This window comes from Toxotes jaculatrix, chromosome 8 (assembly GCF_017976425.1).
Source record: "Toxotes jaculatrix isolate fToxJac2 chromosome 8, fToxJac2.pri, whole genome shotgun sequence".
NCBI classification, from domain to species: Eukaryota; Metazoa; Chordata; class Actinopteri; family Toxotidae; genus Toxotes; species Toxotes jaculatrix.
Window position 1 is genome coordinate 24,305,305 of NC_054401.1, and position 25,160 is coordinate 24,330,464.

Sequence of the window (25,160 nt, forward strand, 5' to 3'; positions counted from 1 at the left end):
TTCAGTTGTTGCTGTGAGACTAGCAGGGTGGTCTTGCTGAGTCATGGCAAAGGGAACTTTGTATCAAAAATGCTATATTGTTAGAAGACGTCCACTTGATCGGACTCTAATAACTGAAAGCTGCACATTAGCTTCATCTGAATTTTATAGTATAATATTTTGCACACAACGTGGTTCCTCATCACTTAGGCTACAATGGAAATGCATTAGAAAAAGATCTCAGTTGGAAATGTCTCTTGCATTGTTTGTGTGTGTGTTTCCTTGTACTGCTTCTTCACAGAGTGCTACATCTGTCCTGCTTCAGTTAGCATCATGAGCAACAGTGAAACCACTCTTTATACCGTTTCAGTTGTCTGACAACAGAAGCAGAAAACTAATAGAGTGAGAGCAGTTAAACAGTTTGTGTGTGTACATTAAAACACAAAGGTTGGTTAGATATGCTTAGCATGGGTGTTACTAACAAGATGGTAGAGCTTATCCACAACAACTGACAGAAAATTGAACTGACATCTTTTCCACAAGGTTATCATCACCATCATTAGGTTTTATAAATCAGAGATGAAAACTGACAGTGAAAATAATTTACATTTCAACTTTTAGGGAGTGCTACTGGCCTTCAGAGTTCTGTGGTCACTTCCCACAGTTCCTTGCAAGCAGGCTACAGCATGCTAAAACTCCGGACTTGCCCTTTAAGCGCCATAACCTGTGAAACTGCATCACCCACACTGCACAGGGCTCGAACGTCATCATAAGAGGAAGTACCAGAGACTGGGGGGCAGTCGTTTTAGGTGAATGAGCAGAGCAGAGTGGCAGTAAAAAAAAAAAAAAAGGAATGAGTGTACTGTAAACCCCTGTCAGAGAGACGGTTCCCCTTCTGCCAGCGCCCATGGACGACGCCCAGGAACAGCACAAACCACGTTAGGAACAAATAAACCCGACGGGTGAGGCTTTGTTCCCGAGGTTCACCCCGGTGGACCGTTCACCTATGATGGAACGGGCGATGGAGCAGCTCAACGTACAGCTCAACCGGCTGACCCGTTCCCTCCGCCGGGCCAGGACCGTGGAACTACCGGAAGGTAACGATACGGAGTGCTAACGGCTTTTACGCTACAACAGCGCGAGCCGAACACACGCACAGATCTTCACGTGCCATTCCAGTGACAGAGTGAGGTGTCAGAGCGCCCTGGCACGGCCTCTGTCACACACACAGTGGTGTTAGTCCACAGACTGGGTACAGACGTGTCAGGTTAACACACCTTGTTTGTACTGAGTCTGTGACTTGACAGTGTGACATACAGGAGGTTAGTTATCCGGTCTGACCCCTGACAGCAGGAACTGTTTTTTGTTTTGTTTTTTAAATGATTGCGAAACGTGTGCCTCTGTTATTCTTTTTACTGTGGTCTTATTATGACTCATTTGATACCAGGACCTGGGGATATCTGGTACAACTGAGCCACTGAAACGGATGAAAGATTCATATAAGCATGTGCAAATCCATGTTAGTTTGTGTAAAGATAAATTAGGGAATTATGTAGCATAAACAAATATAAATATGCTATGAATAATTCCTCTGTGAATTGGATACAGTTTTTGTCAGCATGTTTACATTAACTTATGAAACTATAGCTTTTAACTTAACATCAGGCACAATGAGAACATCAAACTCAGACCGCCCTCTCTGATCCTCCACTTCCTGTTGTTGCTTACAAAAAGCAGAATTCAACCCATACCTCTGGAATGTACCCATGCCTCTTCGCCGTGTTGTTTCTAACAACAAACTTACACCAACAATCACACATAACATCTCCGGTGTTATTTTCGGAGACCTTAACAACAGAGCCATCGTTACACAAGGTGCACACAATGGCAAATGACACTGATCAGTCCTCTCATTCCACTGTTCACGTACACAAGTCACATCATGGATACAGAACTTTAGAATGGAAGTGATGTGCTTGTATGTATGTATGATCATGAATGTACATGTGCATATGTGTGTGTGTATAATCCTGTTTCACAGCACACATATTATCATGTCATAGTATGAAAAGCACAGGTGTGAAAACATTACCAGTGGTTCTGTTCATGTGTCCCAGGTAAGATACCAGGAGCCTGGTATGAAGCAGCTACATCGAATGAAACCATCATTCATTATTATTTACATCTGTGCTTTTCTTTCTTTTTTTTTTTTTTTTAACGCACAGCATTACTGTAAAGAAACAATGTACCAGACAACATGGAATAACTGTGTGCTGTTTTGAAGAAATTCACTTGTAGTGACTCAGCTGCTCTAAAAAAAAAGAAAAAAAAAGAAAGGCTTTATAGGAAATGTGGTCCACTGCCAATGACCATTTTAGGAACAGTCAGTAATGTGCTATTACACACAATGTCTTTGGTTACATCTACTGGCAGTTTGTAGGAACTGCAGAATAAGAAAGCCACAGTCCAGCTCCACCTCCAGATCAGTCTCTCTACAGAGACTTTCTTCCACCAGGCTTTCTTCAGGCTTTTTTTTTTTAATTTAATTTATCAGTTAATTGCATCTGTGGAAAGTAAAAAGAAACAAAAAAAAAACGCTTTGACACGACCTGGGGATCACATCACCCACTCTTCTGATCAGGGGGTGACTCCCCCTCTCCCTCCAGAGCCACAGTCGCCCCAAAACTTTTGTCAAGTTTTGTCTGATAGTTTTATTCGTTTTCTCCCTCCACAGACAATGAGACTGCAGTGTACACACTTATGCCAATGGTCATGGCTGACCAGCACAGGCAAGTATTGTGGCATATTTACGTTTGCTTTTTTCATTCTGTCACCACTGCAGAGGTGTTTGTGAGTGCGTGTTGCTGTCTCCAGAAGAAATGATTTACTTCTTCCATCCTGTTTCTAAAAGGTCAGTGTCAGAGTTGCTGCTCAACTCCAAGTTTGATGTGAACTACGCGTTTGGACGGGTGAAGAGAAGTCTGTTGCACATCGCTGCCAAGTAAGATATTGTTCCTGCTGTTCTTATTTAAGAGTGAGAACACCCTTGGATTCTGTTAGGACTCTTCCTGCCGTCCAGCATATTTAAAAAATTGTTATAAAACAATGTAGTGGGAGAGTCGTGGGAGTGGCAGATGTGTTGAGGTGTCCTTGTGCCTGTGTAGTGTGTGATGACAGAGGGGTTCATAGATCTATACTGGCCAATATTAGCTTATTGCAGATATAACAGCATCAATATATCTGCAATAAGTCTTGTATAGTTTTGTATAGAACCCAGCAGCAACATGTTGTTTTCACACTTAACTATATTGTGAGAACACTCTGAAGTCCATGTGCTCCTCTGTGTTCACACATTGAGCTATATATAAAACTACACACCTGCTCACTCAGCTATTCAGATCATCCAGACTTATGTCCCAGAGTCAAGTTCAACTCAGTGATTAAAGGGTCAGTTCATCCAAATTGTGAAACATAGGTCTGATAATTGTGCTTTTTAAGTAGTAAATAGTAGTTAGCTAGTAACTTAGTAGTTCCAATGAAAACTGCCTTTAAATGAGGTCTATAAATTATCCATGGCAACGGTGACACTGTTTGGTGTGACCAGCCACACACTGAGTAGTATGTGTGTCTGCTCTCTCTGTACAGCTGTGGGTCAGTGGAGTGTCTGGTTCTGCTGCTGAAGAGAGGAGCCAACCCAAACTACCAGGACATCTCAGGCTGTACCCCTCTGCACCTCGCTGCTAGGAATGGGTATGAGCCACATACTACAATTTAATATCTGTTTACATGCTGGTGATGTGTTCAGCTCTAATTCAACACGGTCCATTGAGTTTGCACAGTTATTTGCTGATTCTTCTGATTTTGGTCATGTGTCATTGACCAATCAGCTTAAACTTAAAGCTGCCCTGAGGATTTTGAGAGTTTTTGAAGTATTTTATATTGAGTATTGTTTTTCTTTGTTTCTTATTGTTTTTCTGTTTTCTATGTCTTCTTCTTCCCTGGCTGTTGTTGGCTCATTGCTGAATTTCTTTGCCAACTGTAGATCAGTGGAAAAGTGCAAAATCATTGGCAGGAACATGGAACAACCATTTGCATGTGCACTTGCATAAGCAACTGCATGCGTGTGGATCAGGCAAAGAAAACAGGGCCACACATATATACAACTGCTCCACAGTGCTAGTTGAGGAAGAAAATCATCATCAGCTGCTTAGCTTGTCTGAGAGCTGTTGTGGCCTCAGATGTTACCGTTAGCTATGTTCCATTTTCCTTCTGGTCATTTTTATGCAGCTTTATGTAGGATTTCCAAAACCTGAAATGTCTGTGTTCATCATCAGTGACGAGAAAATAAAATAAAATCGTACATCTTGCGAACTGGTCAGTTATAAAATGGTAGTGCAGTGCAGAGCGTCTCTCCTGTTGTGCTGCTGTCATGAACACTCATGCACACTGGACGGCTGCAGAGGAGGTTATACCAGCCTCTTGATGTTAAGCTGAGTTCTCTAGGTTTTAAATTCTAAAAAAGAGTTCGAGTGAGTCGACTGACAAAATGTGAGTGGACTCTAGTGAAATGTTGCGACGACACTGATGCTAAACACCTTCCTCCACTGTTTCCTCAGACAGAAGAAGTGTATGGGCAAGCTATTGGAATATAACGCTGATGTCAACATCTGCAACAATGAGGGACTGACTGCTGTGAGTGGACTGTAATCCTCTGACTGGTTCATGTTGTGCTGAATGTTTTAAAATCACTGGATTCATCAAATGATTGTGGTGTTGTCTATGTGACTGCTGGGTAATTAACTCCTGTGGTCAGTATAGTGATGATGTCCATGTGAACCTCTGCTGCAGATCCACTGGCTGGCAGTGAATGGACGGACAGAGCTCCTACACGATCTGGTCCAGCATGTGTCCAACGTGGATGTGGAGGACGCCATGGGCCAGACAGCTCTACATGTAGCCTGTCAGAACGGACACAAAACTGTGAGCCAATTAGAACATTTATATATATATATAATATATTAAAAATATTACATGTATTTTCAGTCTTGCTAATTAGATCATGGGCATCAAGCCACTTTAATCCAGGTGGGTGTCAGGAGACGATCACATCCTTGTCAGTTCACTGCACCTGCAGAGGCCCTGCATGTAGTTAGTGTTTTCACCCATTAAATACATACATGTCACATTGTTTACAGTGATGCAGCCTTATGGTTAAGTATCTTACTGTGACGGTTATCATTAGCCAGTGAAAGCAGAGGGTGCATCCAAATGGACTGTGCTCACAGGTCGTGGATGTAGCTACCGTCAGAGCTTGTCCTTATGTGAAAAAGACAGAATTCAAAATCACACCTTTCAAATGCAGTGCAACATAATGCAAAAATATTAAGTAGAAACACTTCCCACTTCCATTGTGACCTGTGATTTTTGCTGTTTGGCAGAATGTTTTTTTTCCCTCAGTGTCAACGAACACGCCTTGATTCAAGTATAACTCTGTTTTCTGGTACAACGTCTTGTCTTATTTTTGTAGTTTCATATATCACTTTTAGTCTAGTAAAATCTCAGGAATTACTTTGATCAGCACAGTATCATCATAACTGATAACACAATTTATAGCTTAAACCAGGAAAATAAGACTTAGTTTGTAATAATTATCCTTTAAGAGCTATTCCCCAAAATAATCCTGGTAAATCTTAAAACCATTATTTAAATCCTTGTACTTGAATGTTGTTGATTGTTGTTGACACCTACCTGATTTTGTTTTCTTCTTGTTATTCAGGATGTCAGTGAAATATTTCCCAGCATGTGATGTGAGTGTGTGTTGTGTCCTCTCAGACGGTGTTGTGCCTTCTGGACAGTGGAGCTGACATCAACCGGCCAAACGTCTCAGGAGCCACGCCTCTTTACTTTGCTTGCAGGTGTTGTCATCAGTGATTCACCTCAGCTCTTCTACACGTCCTCTTAATTCTTGGGGAGAGGAAATGGCTAATTTAGGAAATGGCTTAGTTTAGCAAACAGGAGCTTTTCTTTTCACAGTTATTAATATTCTAAAATACCCACGTTTACCTTTGGATACCTGAGTGCCAGTATTTGACGGTCCATTACTCCAGCTGTATTGAAACTTGTCTTTCTCCCGTAGCCACGGCCAAAGGGACACAGCACAGATCCTGCTCTCTCGAGGTGCCAAATACCTCGCTGACAAGAATGGAATCACTCCTCTGGACCTCTGCGTGCAGGTGAGCGTTTCACCACCTTTTAAGCTTTCTTTTTCTTTCCTCCTTTTCCTCTTTGCGTTGTGTTTCTTCAGTTTATGCTGAAATTCTGTGGTTCCTGTTCCTCCTGTGTGCTTTCAGGGTGGGTACGGGGAGACCTGTGAGATCCTCATCCAGCACCACGGCAGACTGTTCCAGACCCTCATCCAGATGACACAGAATGATGACATTAAAGAAAACATGGTAAAGCCAGTTTGTCTCTGCATGCATTGATAAGACCTGTGCATACACTTCTATTAAGTGTGTGTGTGTGTGTGTGTGTAGCTCAGGCAGGTTCTGGAGCATGTCTCTCAGCAGAGTGACAGTCATTACCAAAGGATCTTAACCAGTCTTGCTGAAGTGGCCACCACTAATGGACACAAGCTTCTCAGGTACAGTTCTACATGTTTAATTCAGTATTTGCTTTGCTTCCTTTTGCTTATTTCTTTTATGTTGCACACGTTGATCTTATTATGTAGAACGTTTTCAGGACTATACATTTTCCACTGCAATTTTAATTGTACTTATTTAACTGTACTTAGTTTTATAAGTAGGAATCATTTGGGGAATCTCACTTACTTTCTTTCTGAGAATGAGATGTTCAGATTCAGGCGGCTCCTCCATCATATCAAACTGCCTCTTTCTCTGACTTAGTTGGGAAAGATCTTCTCCTGTTGATTCACTCACAGAAAAACCTGACACATGGAAGCAGTCACAAACAGAAAACACTGTCTTATCTGTGTCAGTAAGTTATGTATTTATTACAAATTGATTGTTGAGTAGTTGTCTTTCCTTTTCCCCCTGACCTCCCTCAGCCTGTCCAGCAGTTTCGAGGCTCAAATGAAGAGTCTGCTGAGAATCGTTCGCATTTTCTGCCATGTGTTCCGTCTGGGGCCGTCATCACCTAACAACGGCAACGACATGGGCTACAACGGCAACAAGACGCCTCGCAGCCAGGTCTTTAAGGTTAGTAGGAGGTCTACACACACACACACACAGACACACACACACACACACACACACACGCTGTGCATGCTGTGCATTGTTATTGAGAGCTGGATCTTAATGAATAGGAACCATGTGTGCATCTGTATGCGTGTTTGCATGTGTGAGCATCTAATTTTAGGGAAGGTGTAGTCTTTACATTTATTATTGCTTAACCTCTGAATCAGTCATTTTTGAAAATGAAAAGAATGATGATTAAAAAAAAAGTTAAAAGGACAAGCAGCTCTCAGACATCCATTTCAGACGTCACTCCTGATGGGATTTAAATTATAGCAGGAACAGCCAGTTCTCTAAAAACAGTAATAGGTAATTTTGGCTGCAGTTATTACTGGTGAGGGGGTGAGAAATTACCCACATTCACACAGTGGATAGGATTAAAACCACTGACCAGGGCAGGTCATAATAAAATCAGCCCACCTCCCATAGAGAAAGATATCCTGTCTGAATCTAATCTGCAGCCAATAACTCATAATGACAAAGTGAGTTTTTTTGCAAATTTCTTAAAAATGAAAAAGTGAAATCTCTCACTTGCTAAAGCATTCCGGCCCTTTCTGTTGTTCTCCAAATTATGGTCAGTTGTACCCTGATAGAAAAGTACTGAGAGCCTTAATTCAGGACCTTGTAGAAGCTCCTTTGACAGTAATTACAGCTTCACATTTTCTTGGTTAAGTCTCTGCAGGCTTTGCACATCTGGATTTGGCTTATCCCATTCTTCCAGGCAGATCCTCTCAAGCTCTGCCATTGTCAGGTCTCTTCAGAAATGTTCTAGGGGGTTTAAGTCTGGACTTTGGCTGGGCCGCTCATGGACAGTCAGATACTTATCCCAAAGCTGCTCCAGCATTGTTTTGGCTGTGTGTTTCAGGTCATTGTCATGTTGCCCCAGTCTTAGTTCTCCTGAACTCTGGAGCAAGTTTTCTTCAAGGACCTCTCTGTATTTGGCTGCATTCATCCTTCCCTCGGTTCTGACCAGTCTCTGTGTCCCTGCTGCTGCCACCACCATTCTTTGCCACAGGGTTTTTCTTCATGCTCTCACAGTCTTTTAAATGTCATTTGGCAAACTCCAAATGGTGGTGGGGCTGTTGACAGGTTTTGATCTGACGAATCAGGACCAGATTATTGCTGCACACCAGATGTTGGATTTCCTCCTTAGTGCGTCCTTGTTCGATATAAGTCCCATTACAGAGTAGATCATGACAGTGTGAGCCAATGAAAATACTGATTACTGCAGCATTACTGCAACTGCAAGAGGGCTCCAGGTTCGAACCGCCGGCTGGGCTCTTCTGTGCGTAGTTTGCATGTTCTCCCTGTGCCTGCGGGGGATTTCTTCGGGTACTCTGGCTTCCTCCCACAATCCCAAAAACATGCTCATTAGGTTAATTGGTGTGTGCGTGTAGGCTCCAGCTCCCCCACGACCCTGACCACCGGTTGCAGATGTGTGTGAGACTGACGGAGGTGGACAGGCTCCTTATCTTAGATGTGAACCATGGACGCTTTAATCATTTGCAATAAATCATAACCCTCGACATGTGAAATGCATTGACGTGTTCAGGTTTGGGAAATAGGATCTATGTGAACCCTGCAATCCCATAATAAGTCTTACTTGCTATTGTCAAGGTAGCTGAGCTTTTAAATGTCATCTCCCACAGAACGAAAATTTGATAGATGATTTACTCTGATATTTAATGTTCCATTTAAAATGATTGGCAGTGTTAGATCTGTGGGTTTGGACGAAGTTATGGTTTGGTGACATAGATATAATCTTCTATTACAGTACATGTAATTTTGCTTTGCAGTGCACATAGCTATACAATAAGCCATGTGATATTGTTATCTATAATTATATGTAAGCTACTGTACCTAGCTATGTAGATATAACACATTCAACTAAAAAACTGTTTCTTGTTAAAATGACTACATGAGACTTTGTTGCTGGCTAAACCAGCAAAAACATAGCTGACAAACCAAGGTCCTGTAAAGCTAATATTACAGCTGTGCTGTTCAGTGGTCTGCAACACTGCCTGCAGTCACCTGACACAACGAAAGGATCAGTGACTTAAGCATAGAGCTAAATCTCTGATGGTATAACAAACGTCATAGTATATATTTCAGTATCGTCCAGCCCTACAGCAGATCTTCATCCTCTTGGGGCTGGTACTCTGTGATTGTTTGATTTGCATTAACACCACTCTGGGTGATTTCACTTGCAAATACACACAGAGAGAACAAACTAGATACTGTAGATTTTGGGCTGTCAACCTAACCTAAGTTTGCACATCCATTTGCTAACTGTTAGGACTAAATAAAACCAAATTGAGTCCTCCTTTTTTGCTGCGGGTGTGGAACATTTGATGATTCTATAAATAACTTTTCTAAAAATGATTTTAGCACCTGAGTGGATTCTGCTCTTGTATAAACCAGGCCTATTTTTATATTTTATTTGATGTGTTCACCCAAGTAAGAGAAACACATTTAGCCATGCAGATCAATGTGATTCTGTTTGGCTTTGGATGTCTGTCTTTCAGATTTCTGCCTCCATCCATACACAGAAAAGATGAAGTTGATGAGTTTTCATAGAGACGATTTCACAGAGAGTAGTTGGAGTGAACCTCGAGCTGTGGATTATACAGGGAAACCACAACACTGTTTCTAAAAATAGATGTTACTGCTGATTTTCAGTGTTATGAACTATACAAACAGTACTCTGCTCACCTCCATTGTATTGATGTGGAGCCAAAAATAATCAGAGACGATCAGAGACGGATGTCCCATATAGATACTTAGACATATAAAAACATAAAGCTTTTGCTACAAAAGGTAAGTAAAGACATAAGCATTTTTGTAATCTGGATGAATTGGAGCATTAAAAGCAAACCTCTGTTCTGTGTATCCTCAGGTCCTTAACAGTCCTGATAAAGTTCCTTTGTATTTCTTCCAAATTCATCTTAATTCAGTTGCAGATAATGTTAAGATGGTTCTAAAGCCTTGAGTGAAGCTTTATAAAAACCTGCAGAGAATTTTGTAATGTCTTTATGGATCACTCTCACCTCCTGTCTGTCTCTCTGCAGCCATTGGAGTTGCTGTGGCACTCCCTGGACGAGTGGCTGGTGCTCATCTCCACCGAGCTGGAGAGGAACAGGAAGAACCCATCTTCCTCCTCCTCCAGCAGCGAGATAGCCTCCCTGCTTCTCAAACAACGGGAGGTTGACCACTCCGGCTCCACACCAAAGCTTCCCTCCTTGCTGGACCCGCAGATCGTCATGGAGACAGAGGTGTACGCTGACGGGGAGGACGTCATCTCCATGACAGCCAACCGGCTCAGTGCTGTGATCCAGGCCTTCTATATGTGCTGCTCCTGTCAGATGCCACAAGGGTCTGTGCTTAGCTTTCATCTGTTAGCTGTCGTAACTGAATACACAGAGAAGCATCATTTAATATAGATAGCATTAAATATTAGCTGCTACCACACTACTACTGTTGTTTCTGCTGTCACTGCTCCTACTGCACTGCAGCTACCACAGTTTTACTGCAGGTACTATTACTTTTACCACACATACCACTGGTGTTGCTGGCATTACTACCACCACTACTACAGCTGCTCTAATGCTGACAATAGTATTACTACAACAGCTACTAGTGTCACTACCTGTCAGTTCTACACTGCTGTTACTAATATGAAGCCAAGTCCATTTTATTGACATAGCGCCAAATCATAACAGAGGTTATCTTTGCAGTGTATATGCAATGTGATCTGATGTCAGATCTCTGTTCACTCTCTCTTTCTGTTTTTCATCCATTATCTATACCGCTTATCCTCTTAAGTAACGGTGATGGGGGGGTAGGGGGCTGGAACCAATCCCAGCAGACACTGGGTGAGAGGCAAGGTACACCCTGAGCAGGTCCCCAGTCTGTCACAGGGCTGACAAACAACAAAGAGACAGCCATTCACGCTCACATTCACACCTGTGGACAACTTAGAGTCACCAGTGAACCTAATCTGCATGTCTTTGGGCTGTTGGAGGAAGCTGGAGAACCCAGAGGGAACCCACACAGGCACAGGGAGAACATGCAGACTCCACACAGAAAAGCCCTGACTGGCAGATTTGAACCCAGAACCTTCTTGCTGTGAGGCTACAGTGCTCATATTGTATTTCCTAAGCTCCTTACTCTCTGAGTCTAACACTTTGTCAACACTGGCCTTGTAGCAAAAGCAGTGCAACAACAGCCGCAGCCTTCAGTCCTGTGTCAGTGCCACTCTGGATGTGTTCAGCCACATCACAGTTGTTGCCTTAGATGCGTTTTGGCAGCGCTTACAGCTCAAAACACAATCATTGTTGTTACACGCAGGTTGCAATGAAGTGAAACTCATTGTTTCTGTTACCCAGCAGGTAGGAAAAGCTGCACTGACTAAAACAGAAGCAAATCTGTTGCATCAAATGTAAGTGAGGTGATGAGTGAAAAAGGCAGCTGAGTGACAGCCTGGATTCCCCTGGTGAGAGTTGTCACACCTTAATCCCTGCTGTGCTGAACTTGGAGTATCCTTGTGAGCAGTGATGAGAACAGATAAATGCCGCAGTTGCAAATATCTCCATATATAATGTGGAAAACTAGTATTAATAGTACTACCACCACTGCTTCCCATAGACAACCAGTGTAACGTGACTCAGTGCTGCAGTGATCATGTAATCTGTCACCGATCAGAATCCTTCCTGATAGTATTGCAAGATGGATGGATGGATGGATGGAGGAGTCTAAACATCTAAATTGCCTAAAACTTTTGAAGAGTAATGTATATCAGGCTAATCCAAGGTGTCTCTGTGTCTCTCTCAGTACTTAGTTTGTAGAAAGTTGAGACAGCTCCCACTGTGACCAGCCATGTCACATCTACCTCCTGTTTTCTTCCACATTTATCTCTCTTTGTTTAAACCCTTCCACGGGTTAATAATTAAATGCAATTAGATCGTTAAAGATGCTTAATCAACAGCCTGTAATTAACATATCTGCTTAAATGTAGCTGACTTTCTTTCTGTTTTTGTTGTACTTGCGCTTTTCTCTCTGTTTTCCATCAGCATTATGGATAAGTGGGGTCTTCTGTAATGGTCCAGCATCATTTTCAGTGTAGACATTTTTCCATTTCAGACAGAAACAAGTTCTAATCGTAAAAAAAAACAAAAACAGATGCTGTTGCTGAGATGTTGCTGCTGTCCCCCTTCCCTTTTCTTTTCTCACTCCATCTCCCTCACTCTTCACCCTCTCTCTCTCTCTTTCCTTACCCAGAATGACGTCCCCTCGTTTCATTGAGTTTGTCTGCAAGCATGACAATGTGCTCAAGTGTTTTGTAACCAGGTGAGTCAGTGTGGCCCCTCTGCCATACATTAACCTCCTCACACAGTTCCTAGAGACTGGGTATTGATCCAGCACCTTTTTTCCTCTTCATTTATTTGCACTTTCTCTCTTTGCTCCCTCTCACTTCCTCCTTTCTTGTTCCCTGTCTCTGCTCATCCCACTGCGACGCCCTCTTTCCCAGGAACCCAAAGATCATCTTTAACCACTTCCACTTCCTCCTGGAGTGTCCAGAGTTAATGTCACGCTTCATGCACATTATTAAAGGACAGGTAAGACATGATGCATGGACACTAAGTGATTCCTTTAAGATTTTAGCTGTTACTCATTCTGCGTTGTGCCTTTGGACTCATATTAGCTCAGTGTCCTCCTCTAGAACATGGTCAGCAACAATACTCAGACAGACCCAGAAGTCACTCTCTGACACCTCAAGGTTTGATGTGTTGTTCATTCCACATCAAACCATTCATTCATTATTTTAAGGGCTCATCAACAAAAATGTGCTCACATAGGCAGGGGCACAATGTACGTACACTCTCCTTGCTACACAGACAGGGACGCACAACAGAGCACAAACATGCAAAACATTCTTACAACTTGGCAGATCTGCCATTATAATGGCAGTCCACCAAAGTGCAAGCACACCTGGCTTTTAAAGGGAATGGGAGACGGTACTTACACTCTTACACCCAAAACACACCCTTGCTTAATTTAACGACTAAGTACAAACCTGTATTTTGTCACAGTTTTTTTTCAAAGCTTACTTTGTGTTCACTTCTGTCTCATTTTTTTTTAAATGGTTGTCAACAAACATTTTTCATTATAATTTTTGTTTACTAAATGAACCCAAATTATAATTACATTTTTTATCACAAGCCTTACTGCTCAGTGTACTACGTCAAGCTAATCGAGAGTGACCCAGTATTAAAATTCTCCCATCAGCAAATTACACTGTGCCTCCAAAAGTACTTAGCTTATTTTTCTTTATTTTCTACTTTGGCAAGTGACTCTCTAAGTTCCTCTGTGTCTTTATGTTTGTGTCTTCAGGGACTTTACGGAAAGTGACTTTGAAAGACCTGTGTCTTCACTTCAGGATCATTTAACAGTGTTACAACCACGGCGATAACGCTTAAGTTCCATTTACACGGCTTCATAAATTTTAAGTGCTGCTCTGAGTTGTGTGTTGTTCATTCACTCTTCGGTATTCATATTTGAACGGCAGCGTTTGTGCCTCGTTACTCATGGATTGTGGCTTGCCTGGGAGTAGGCTCTTGTTTTAATTGCAGACTTTAACATGGCGAATCTGATTTCATCTTCTGATTCTTCTCTTCGTATGCCCCGCAGCCCCAGGAGGAAAAGCCTTTCTCTCTCTCTCTCTCTCTCTCTCTCTCTCTCTCTCTCTCTTCCGCACTCGTCCTTCGCTCTACCTCCAGTTCTTAGAGAACAAAGGCATATATTATGCAAATAGACCTCAGCTTCGTCTTTGTGTTACAGATGAGTATTTCAGCACTGAAGGCTTTCTGAGCCATCAGTTGAGGCTGAGAAATCCACAGTCTGAGCATTGAAAGCGCAGCGAAGTGGTAATTAGTTTAAGATAAGTGCTGTGCAATGTGGGAATGAAGTCTTGTTTTCCCTCTCAGCCCTTTAAGGATCGCTGCGAGTGGTTCTACGAGCATCTGCTGGCCGGCCAGCCAGACTCAGACATGGTTCATCGTCCGGTCAATGAGAACGACATCCTGCTCATCCACAGAGGTACAAACTATCCTCACCACCAAAGACTGTTTATGTATAAAGAGAAGATCACGCCAAGATCAAGTCCATACACACCTGTAATTTACTCTCCACAAATCCAGAAGAAGAAGAAGGAGTTTCTGAAGGTTGATATGTGCCAGTTGTTGGTACAGTGTAGACATTTTGTGTCACTTTAACATTAATGCCAGAACTGACACCAAAAATCCTCACGGAAAACCTTAGACTTACATCTGCTTCATGCAGGATGAGTTTTATTTTAAGCACTGCATTAAAAAATGCAGGTAAGGCTATGAAAAGCGTCTCACCTACCCTTTCCCATTCAAGTCTAAGGGAAAGTGGTCTCAGACTTTCTTCTCTAAGATAGTGCTCTGTTGGCAGCACCACTGTGCCAAAGCAGTGGTCTAATGGAGATGAATGAGGTCTTTTATGCAGTGTAAATATCGGTCTAAACAACTGAAGGCCTTTTAATCCGTAAGAGTTCATTCCTGGTTGGTTCTGGCAACACCTGCAGTTACTGGTGGTACTAAATAGAGCGGCAATTACAGAACATAGACACATTGAAAGGCTGTTGCTGAAAAGACACCAAGCATAGCTCCAACCCTGACGACTGCATTTCCCATCAGCCCTCATCTTCTTCTTCTCCGTTCAAGTTTTGTTGTGCACTCTACTAATTCAGTTTTTCGGTCTCACTGACAGACTCCATATTCAGGAGCAGCTGTGAGATGGTTTCCAAGTCCACGAACGAGAAGCTCAAACAGGGCATTGCTGTTCGCTTCCATGGCGAGGAGGGGATGGTGGGTTTCAGCTGCCGGCTGATGGACCAGCAGTACTCCAGTTCCATGTAGCTGTGTTGTGGATTGTGCTGAACTTTTCTGTGTGTTTCAGGGTCAGGGTGTGGTTCGGGAGTGGTTCGACATCCTGTCCAATGAGATCATCAACCCAGACTATGCTCTGTTCACTCAGTCAGCTGATGGTACGTGAAGTTTTCCTTACTGTGATAGCATTCGGTGCGGCAGGCAGACCTTGATCATGTGTAATGAAGGGGTGTGTTTGTGTGTGTGTGATCTACAGGTACCACTTTTCAGCCCAACAGTAACTCCTCTGTGAACCCAGACCATCTGAACTACTTCCGGTTTGCAGGTCAGATCCTGGGTTTGGCTCTGTACCACCGACAGCTGGTGAACATCTACTTTACGCGCTCCTTCTACAAACACATACTGGGTAAGAGAACACAGGCGTATGTGTTCCATCAGGTTTAGAATAATATAACCTCCTGGTTCCAGTGATCATGAATTTCCATACTATGTTCAATATCCGTGTGTCTTCCGTGTGTTTTCCAGGTATCCCTGTGAACTACCAGGATGTATCGTCCATCGATCCAGAGTATGCTAAGAACCTGCAGTGGATCCTGGACAACGACATCAGTGATCTGGGTCTGGAGCTCACCTTCTCTGTAGAGACGGACGTGTTCGGGGCGATGGAGGAAGTGCCACTCAAACCTGGAGGGACCAGCATTCTGGTCACCCAGGACAACAAGGTGAGTCACCACAATCGCAGTCAGAGTGAAAGGACAAAGCTCAGTACTTGGTGGTAATGCTTCATTTTACACATTTAAGTAAAATAGAGACACACTTTTTCAAACTAATTGCGCTCTCACTACACGGCCTGTCCTTTCAATGTGCCGTCAACATGCAGTGTCTTGTATCACAGCTCAAAGTTAAGTGTGTCCTGTGGGTTCTGTACTTGGTGATCAGGGGCCTCAACTGTTGCATACGCACAAAATGGGGCCTGAAAGAGGCACACGCCACTTCCCAAGCAAAAGTTTTGTGCAGAGTTGACAATGCCAGAAGGAGCATAACCCTGTATGACTGGGATCAAGTAGATGGGTGCAGACCCCAGAAGTCACTCTGTAGGCAAACATCAGTGACGTGAATATGAATCGGGTAGCCAGTGGAGGTCAATAGGCAGAGGAGTGATGTGCCCTTTTAGGCTGAATGGAAAACCAGACCCACCACCACATTCTGGACCATCTGTAAGGGTTTCCTTGGAGATGCGCTAGAAGGTCATTGCAGTGGTCAAAGCAAGAGATAGCCATGGCCTGTGCCAAGAGTTGGGTTACGTACTGAGTTAAGTAAGGCCTGGTTTTTCCTTATATTGTATAGTGCACAGCTGCATGAAAGAGAGACAGACACAACTTGGTCAGAGAAGGATAGCTGGTCATCAGATATGACACTCAGGTTTCTTGCGACCTTGGCTGGAGAGAGAGATGAAGAAGAACTTTAAATGGATGACAAAAAAGGACCTTTTTTTCACTGGTTCTTAAGTCGTAAACACGGGAAAGGAAACAGCTTAGATCAGACTTGTCTCTCAGGGCTTCTGAAGCTTTAGCTTAGATAAACATGTTAAATCAATGGTTCAGTCGTTTTTTTCTACATCTAAGAGACATTTCAAAGATTAGACCACTTCTGTCAGCCAAAAATCTGGAAAATGTTGTCCATGCCTTCATTACCAGTCGACTCAACTGTAGTTCCCTGCTGACTATAAATCCGTCTCCTGCTAACATCTCATCCAAAACTCAGCTGCTAGAATTTTAGCTGGTGCAAAGAAACATGATTGCATTCCCCCGACCGTGGCTTCCCTACTCTGGCCACCTGTTGCTCTTGGAATTGAGTACAAAATTTTACTGCATAATTCTAAAGCTCAGAGAGATCTTGGCCATAGTTATATTTCTGACCTTTTGTTGTCCTATGTCCCCCTATAGTCCCCTGAGCTCCTCAAATGCCTTTCTTCTCATTGTACCAAGGTCCAGACTCAGACACAAAGGTGGTAGAGCTATTGCAGTTAAAGCTCCTAGACTTTGGAATGACTTGCCTGAGGAGATCCAAGCTGCACACTCCGTTTCGTCTTTTAAATCTCTTTTTACAAATCCATTTTTTTTTAGAACTGCTTATCAGTGAATACATTGTTGGTGTTTTATTTAACAGGATTTTCATTCAGTTGCTGTTTTGTTCATTTTTAATCTTCTGTGTTCTTATTTGTGCCCAGCTTTTATTGCTTTCATTGTAAAGCACTTGGTGTTATTTTTATGGTGTCATGCTGCAGCAGTGTGGCTGAAAGGGGCCTTAGCGACAGTTGCACTTCATCCATAGTTGATCTTGTATGATCAACTGGTCTGTCTCCTCCAGGTTTTTGCCTGGAAGAGTCCTAATTAGAGAGCGCAGTGCCGGAGGGTTCCTGGAGATGGCACTGTCTTGTAAAGCAGAGGAGCAGAGAGGAGACCTGTGTATGTCTGTTTCATTGTCCATCAGTATTTTTGAGGATTTTGATCGTTGTGCATGTATGTGTGTGTGTGTCCTCCCTCAGGCCGAGTACGTACAGCTGGTAACGGAGCTGAGGATGACACGAGCCATCCAGCCTCAGATAAACGCCTTCCTGCAAGGATTCCACACTTTCATCCCGCCCTCACTCATCCAGCTTTTCGACGAATACGAATTGGTTAGTCGTCCTTCTCTGACCTTCTGGTCTCTCTCTGTCTTTCCTCCTCCTCCTCTCTTCCATCTTCTTTCACAGTTGGTATTCTCCTTGTTCCCCTGTGCCTGCCAGCCCGCTCGGCTCTGATGCAGGGATTGATTAGCCATGTCTGGGGTGGGGTGGTGGTGGTGGGGGGGGGGGGGGTCACCTTGAAGCTCCTCCCTCTTCTCCAACTCCATTAGGGGGGTCTTTTTTTCTGTGTGTCGGCAGATTTCATGTCCTCACTCCTGCGAGGATCGATAGTGTAGCACGATGATTATCCCGCCCTGGATTTGTTGGACATACCTTGGTCATGCTGTCATTGGAGGGCACCTGGCAACGGAAGAGCCTGTTTAGTGTTTTCACAGCACAGCAGTTTTTTCATTCTCACTCTGATCAGCTGCTTTCAGCAGTATGAATTTACGTAAAGATGCTCTAATTTTTTAGCCATGGTACAACTGCCTCCTTATCAAATCAGTTTAGCAAAGGCTTGAAGGCGTGAAGGAGAGATAACATATTTCAAGGTTAGGAAAAGACAGACCTCCTACCTGTCTGCGGGGGGTGTGTATGGGGGGGTCATTCTCACTAGAAAATTTACATCTGCCAGTGGATTGGTTTTGATCACAGAGAGTCTTGAAGCCAAAGGAATAGATAATTGTGTCCTTCTACGCAGTTCTTTTGTTTTCACATTTTTTAACCTCTTGTAGTTTGTCATGGTTTTGTCAACTGATGAGTATAATACAGTAAATTTAGACCGAAATATGAGTTGGAATTTCATCGTCGGTGTGACAATCACTAACTGGAGCACAGAAGACTTGTTCAAATTTATCTTATACCCTGAGATCGCACTGATTTTATGGATAATTTTTAGTGCTCCTGGCAATGTCTGTGGCACAGCGAGCAGAAATAATGATAAATCTTGTCATGTCATCTTCACCTCCATATGTCTCACCTCTTCAGAATTTTTTTTTTTTTTTACGGGTGGAATAAAACCTTTCATTGCATCCATAATACCTCATATCCCTAACAGTATTGCCATTCATTCTAACAAATTGAGTAAAAGCAGATTTAAACTGGGCGTATAAAAAGTAAAGTATTCAAACATCAATCAAGGAATGACTCCATGCAAAATTTGGGCTTACCTATCCATACTTGGATCAAGAGTGGAGTTCATGTTGCCCCTAAAACTATTATACAATCTGCAACCACACTGTGGCAGAATGCCGAGTCATACCAACCAAAATTACCTTGAAACAAGCAGTTCTGCTAGTCATGATATTCCCTGTTTTGATGATATGAAACTGAAGAAATTTTTGCACGTTAAAAAAGTCACATCCCCCTTTTGTTTTATCGGCAACAGAAGAGGCAACTTTGTATTTCTGATTTGCCAGTTAATTTATATCTTTTGACATTATCTGTGTTTGTTTAAACAAAACTATATCAACCTTTCCACTGTCAAGCTGATAAACTGCTGATGATTTTATAATCAGTCTACATTCCATGAAATAACGGAAGAAGAAACTGAGATTCCAAATCTCATTTCTAGACATTTCTTAAAGAGAAAAATGAAAAATGGCCCTTGAGGACCACCACCACCCAGAGTTAGTTTTATCACCATCGTGTAGAAATCTCTTCCATGCGATGCTGATGAAACTTTTTGAGTTTTATCCCCAGACTTGATGATCATCCAGGCTGGTTATGCCATTCTATTACAATCAGTCATGTGTGCGAGCATCCTCAGTTCATCAAATGATGCTTTCCTTTTCCGTTGCTCTGCTGGTCTGAAAAAAAGTTGATTTTATATCCTCTGTATTTCAGCCCCTCTGAGCATCTCCTTTTACATCTGTAAGACAAATACTGCTCCATCTCGCTTCAGAGCTGTTCACCCTTGGCATCATACGTCTCAGCCCTTTGTTTTGCCCATTTCTGTGTGTAATAGCAACCACGGGTGATTGCCCTAGTTCTTAGTGGCCAAAACGTTCGTATAACATGTCATTCACCAAGTCTCCCCTTTTCCATTCCTTCAAGCAGTCTGAGTATCCTCAAATTGAACTTTGTACTGTTGTTCTCAAGGGCTTCAGTTTTCTGGTTTAACATTTTTATGTCCTCCAGCAGTGTTTTTTTTTTTCCAGTTTGGTCAGTCTTATTTCAGTCTCACTGGCAGTCGCCTCAAGATCTTCCACTTTGGACATAAGGGGCATTACCTGTAGTTGAAACGTTGCTAGGATTTTCTTTGTTAGGCTTCAGGCTGGATTCAAGGCTGAGACACCAACTGGAAATGTTCAGATCATGCCATCAGACGTTGTTTTGGCTCTGTATCTACAGAAAAAAAGCTGTTATCATGACGTATTTCTTTCCCTCCTTGTTTCTTTTCTGCAGCCAAGGGCATACTTATTTAAAGGTTCTATTTTTCTCATGCAAGGACATCATTTATGTTATGTTCTTGCACCCTCATGTCAGTGGGAATAAAAAACCAACAATGAATGTATCCTACTAATAAGTACTGCATGTGGATCCACATCCCTCTGGGCCATAGAACCCTACTGTTGTCCAGAAATGATTAAAAAGTCATCAGTGGGCCACACTGTTTCACTGGGTGACACATTACTTCATTACAGTGAACACACACACACACACGCACAACTCAGTCTCACATACATTGTCCTGGTGCCCCAAATACGCATCCTGATCAGATGCCCAAACCACCTTATCTGGCTCCTTTAGATGTGGAGGAGCAGCAGCTCTACTCCTCACTCCCTCTGCATGTCTGAGCTCCTTACCCTATCTATGAGGGTGAGCCTAGCCACTTTACGGAGTAAACTCATTTTGGCTGCTCATATTCACGATCTCATTCTTTCAGTCACTACCCAAAACTTATGACCATAAGTGAGGGTTGGAGAATAGACCGAGCCTTCCGGCTCAGGTCCATCACCTGCATTACTGCTGATGCTGCACTAATTGGACTTAAACTCCTTCACTTGAGGGAGCAACTCACTCCCAACCCAAAGGGAGTAATCCACCATTTTCGTGCAGAGAATGATGGGCTCATGGCCTCAGTCCATGAAAATCACAAACAGGATCGGTGACATGGGACAACCCTGGCTGAGTTCAACACCAACTGGAAATGTGCTTGACTTGTGGAGAACACAGACACGACTCTCACTCCAGTTCTGTAAGGACCGGATGGCTCATGATAATGGCCCCCACGAGAACCTTGGTCGTTGTCCACGAACAACATGTAGGTTGGATGGGAAAACTCCTATTGGTGGTTTTCTGGGCACATGTAATTGGCAGGAGACCTCGGGGTATACCCAGAACATGCTGGAGAGTCTGCATAGCTCATCTGGCCTGGGAAGGTCTTGGATCCCCCTGGAGGACCTGGAATACATCACTGGTGAGAGGGACGTCCAGACTACCGTCCTCAACCTGCTGCCACTGTGACCCAACTTTGGAAAAGGGGCAGAAAATGGATGGATGGATAAATGGATGATCCAACTTTATAAATATTCTTTCTTAGTCAGTGTCAGTGCAACAATTCAGTGTTTCTGCTGTCATTTACAATTATAGCTTCAGTCACAGCAGCTCAGCTCAGATTGCACAGCATTCCTGGCCTCAGGTTACCTTACATAAAAATGATCCAGATGAATTCTGCACAGTGAGATTTACAGGTTTTAAATGTGAGAAGAAGAGAGCACTGGTATAAGATCAGTCCTCAGGACTGGTGGAAATTCTTAGTTGAGGTATCAAGATCAGTATCGTGAGGGAAAAGGTCAGATCTGTGCATCCCTAACAATCAGAGCAGGTAAAGAGTTTTCCATGGAAAAAACTGTATGGCAATCAAACTGCATTGTATTTACCCCATCAAATGAAGGCGGCTTTGGTTTATTAACCATAAAACTGGTTGATTTATGTGATAACAAAACAGCTAATAGCGTGAGTTAGTACCTATTTTCTCCTCTTGTAAGAGTCTAACTCTCAATTTGTGTGTGTGTGTGTGTGTGTGCAGGAGCTCCTGCTGTCAGGGATGCCAGAGATCGATGTGCAGGATTGGTGCAGGAACACTGAGTACACCAGTGGCTACGACCCTCAGGAGCCAGTCATCCAGGTGGGCTATTCCTCTGCCAGGCTGACGTGGACTGAATCCTTTAAGACTAGACAATTAAGTTGCACTTGAATCATCTGAGTTTTTAGTAACGTTGATGTTTACCAGGTAGGTTTTTGAAACTTTAGGCACAAAATGCATTTTTTGGATTAGTTTGAAAAGAATTCAAGAAAAGCAACATTTACCAAGCAATGACAAGCAGGAGTATCCTTTTTGTAAACTATGTCTAATTTTCAGTACAGATTCTGTTCCAAGCCTCTGACAGCAGGTAAAACATCAGGTTGCCTCCTTTCTCCTTCCTCAGTCTTTATCTCTGCGTATACATAGTTATAGAGCCAGATGTGCCCACAGGTTGGATCTTTACCACTTGACACTGACACTCATAGCTCTTGCTCATCAAGCGATGCTTCATTTTTAAAACTGTGAATTCTAAAATGTACCAGAGTCTACATATAAAATTGAATTGGATTTAAAACTCCAGTTTATAATCCTCCTTCATGCTTCTGTTGTCTATTTTCTGTATGAAGTAAATATGTAATTCAGCTCAGCACTTTGAAGGTTTGAGCATCATTTTACATTTTGAACACAGTTAAAAACAACCAAATATGACGGCAGCTTCTGATCAGATGCTCCCAACTTATAGAGCAAATACCACAACATTCAAAATAACTAATATCCTTGGAAAAATGATTAGGGTGATGTGGAAGCAGATGGGTAATTGGGGTGATATAGTTCCCCTCAGTGTCAGGACCGGTTTTATTCTACCACAGGTCAGACAGGCACTTTCCAACAACTTCTTTGCAGACAAACAAAACAACCTCGCCCTCTGGGTTATCTGATTGTGTCTCGTCGCTAGCCATCAGCTAATCTGTCTGCAAATCTGTCTGCATTTTTTTTTCAGTGGTTCTGGGAGGTGGTGAAGAGCCTGTCTCAGGAGGAACGGGTTCTTCTGCTTCAGTTTGTCACTGGAAGGTTTGTCTGCTAGATTTACACTATAGTTATTGATGTTAAAAAAAATATATGAATGTCTATCGTAATAATGCATCCTTCTCTATCAGTTCCAGGGTTCCTCATGGTGGCTTTGCTTTCCTGATGGGTGGCAGCGGTTTGCAGAAGTTCACCATTGCTGCTGTGCCATACACCTCCAACCTACTTCCTACCTCTAGTACCTGGTAATCCCTCTATTTCTCTGAAAGTCTCTATCTATTGACTTAGTTCTGTTCAGGCCTGTAGTATGCGAGTCTGGTCTTGGTCTTGAGTCCTTTTTTAGATGTTTATTCTTTTATCCTTGACTTGTCATGGTCTCGTAGGTGTGGGTCAGATTTGTTTTGGTCTTGGTCACAGGTATCACCTGTTACAGTCTTTGCCCTCAGCAAAGTCCGTTGTGCTTTTTATTTTTTTTTGCCTTGTCCCTTTGCCCACCAATCTCTGGCCACTCCTGTAGCAGACTGTCTGTCAGTCAGCCATGAGTTCCCCATAGAGACATTCAATCTCTTAATATCTTTATTGACAAGTGCAGGTGCTGCATAGTTTCCTTTGTCTGTCTTTTCCATATAATAACAATAATTTCCTATGTGGTTTTCTAAAAATAAATATGTAATTTGGTATTAAGGACATATTATTGGCATGTAAGACAGTTTTAAGAGGAAGTTCTTTAGCTAAACTGTTAATGATGGAAAAAAAAGAAAGATCCATTTATATATTAGTTTAAGCTGGCTCTGCTGTGCACTGACTAAAAGATGGAGCTCCTACTTGTAATAAAGTGAAATTCATTATTTGGAAGTGTACCAATTGAACACTATCTCCATTTTTCCTGGAACGGTTATGAAATTACGTTGTTCTTCCCAAGAACCTTCCTTTGAATTACATATTCATTTCCTTCTGGGAAAATATATGTACTGTTGTGACCTGTAAATGTTTGTCTCATCCTAATTTTTAGCAAATGATACAAAATTTAGGCCAGGTTTACTTACAGAACGTCTCAGTTTGTATTTCAGAGGGAACATTAACCTTTCAGCCTCTGAGTCAAACCAGCTGATTGTGGTCTGCATTCACAGTAGTTGCTTAGGCAACAGCAAGAGGTGTGTCGCTTTGCTTCGCTTTCTCCCTTCAACCCTGTTAAAGATGAAGGAATGACTAAACAAACATACGGAGACAGTCCAAGTCATTCTACAGCCTTAGCAGAGGGACAGCTGATAAATATCACTGAGCACCAGAGGGCAGTATGTCTCTTCAGTGTTACTGGCATGAGGTAGAGGCATTATCATACACACACTGATGGCACACTTTAAAAACAGGGAGCGATCTCTGCATGGCGGAATGTGCATCAGGTAAATTCATATCAGCACTCCTCCGTCGGCTAGATATGAGCCATTATGACCACGGTGTCACGCAGTTTTTCACCCCCTTTTGTTTTCTCTCCTTTCCGCAGTATCAACATGCTGAAACTACCAGAATACCCAAGTCAGGATATCCTGAGAGACCGGCTGCTGGTAGCTCTGCATTGTGGGAGCTACGGGTATACCATGGCGTAAACATGGCATCAGTTCCTGCTGCTGTGAGGGCCTGCACACTCATGCAACATTCCCGCCTCCACAGATACTCTTTTTGTAGTCAGGCACTGCTTTTGACAAAAAGGAAATCCACGTTCTTATTAATGAGCTGCTGGAGAGGCACAACAGACTAAACGGAGGCCACGGGTTCTGGATCTCCACTCATACCTGTGCCAGAGCTTCTACGTTTTTTTTTTTTGACCGAAGCTGGTATCTGGTAATTTATGCAAAGAGTAATTTAATATCTTTAAATTCGACTATTTTCATGCCTACATTTGTTTAAGAAAAAAAAAAACAGCATTTATAAAATGAGCTCTCTACTTATAAGACAGGATAGAATAGAATAAAACATATTCATGTAAGCTTACTGAATGTCATATATCGATTCAGGTTAAAGAGATTTCCAGATAGAAGCAGTGTAGAATCGATGAGTTTCAAACATGCAATCAATCACAATTCATCATATTCATATCACAGGTTCACAGTGCACATTTCTTTAAAGGGCCTGCATCAGGCCCACATACCAGCACACTGGTATAACAGATGTAAAGTTTGTTTTTGCCTCAATTTAAGACCTATTTATTTTTTTCATTCTTTCCTGTGTCCATCTCCCTTTTCTTTTGTAACAGTCCTTGTCCTTTTATTTTGTTTAACAAAATAAGCCAAATTTCC

At 42.5% G+C, this 25,160-nt stretch overlaps 1 protein-coding gene across 1 annotated transcript; it reads left to right on the plus strand.

Moving 5' to 3' along the window:
- The first annotated feature begins 805 nt into the window (after positions 1–805).
- Positions 806–24,898, plus strand: hace1 (HECT domain and ankyrin repeat containing E3 ubiquitin protein ligase 1). Its single transcript, XM_041044921.1, has 24 exons — positions 806–1,076; positions 2,714–2,768; positions 2,891–2,980; positions 3,625–3,729; positions 4,596–4,671; positions 4,828–4,959; positions 5,812–5,894; positions 6,116–6,212; positions 6,330–6,431; positions 6,513–6,619; positions 7,043–7,193; positions 10,298–10,602; positions 12,507–12,575; positions 12,757–12,844; positions 14,213–14,324; positions 15,021–15,118; positions 15,210–15,297; positions 15,396–15,545; positions 15,665–15,861; positions 17,688–17,819; positions 21,841–21,939; positions 22,838–22,908; positions 22,995–23,108; positions 24,368–24,898. The coding sequence occupies exons 1-24, from the start codon at positions 986–988 to the stop codon at positions 24,468–24,470; spliced, it is 2,715 nt and encodes a 904-aa protein (XP_040900855.1). The 5' UTR covers positions 806–985; the 3' UTR covers positions 24,471–24,898.
- Positions 24,899–25,160: the final 262 nt, after the last annotated feature.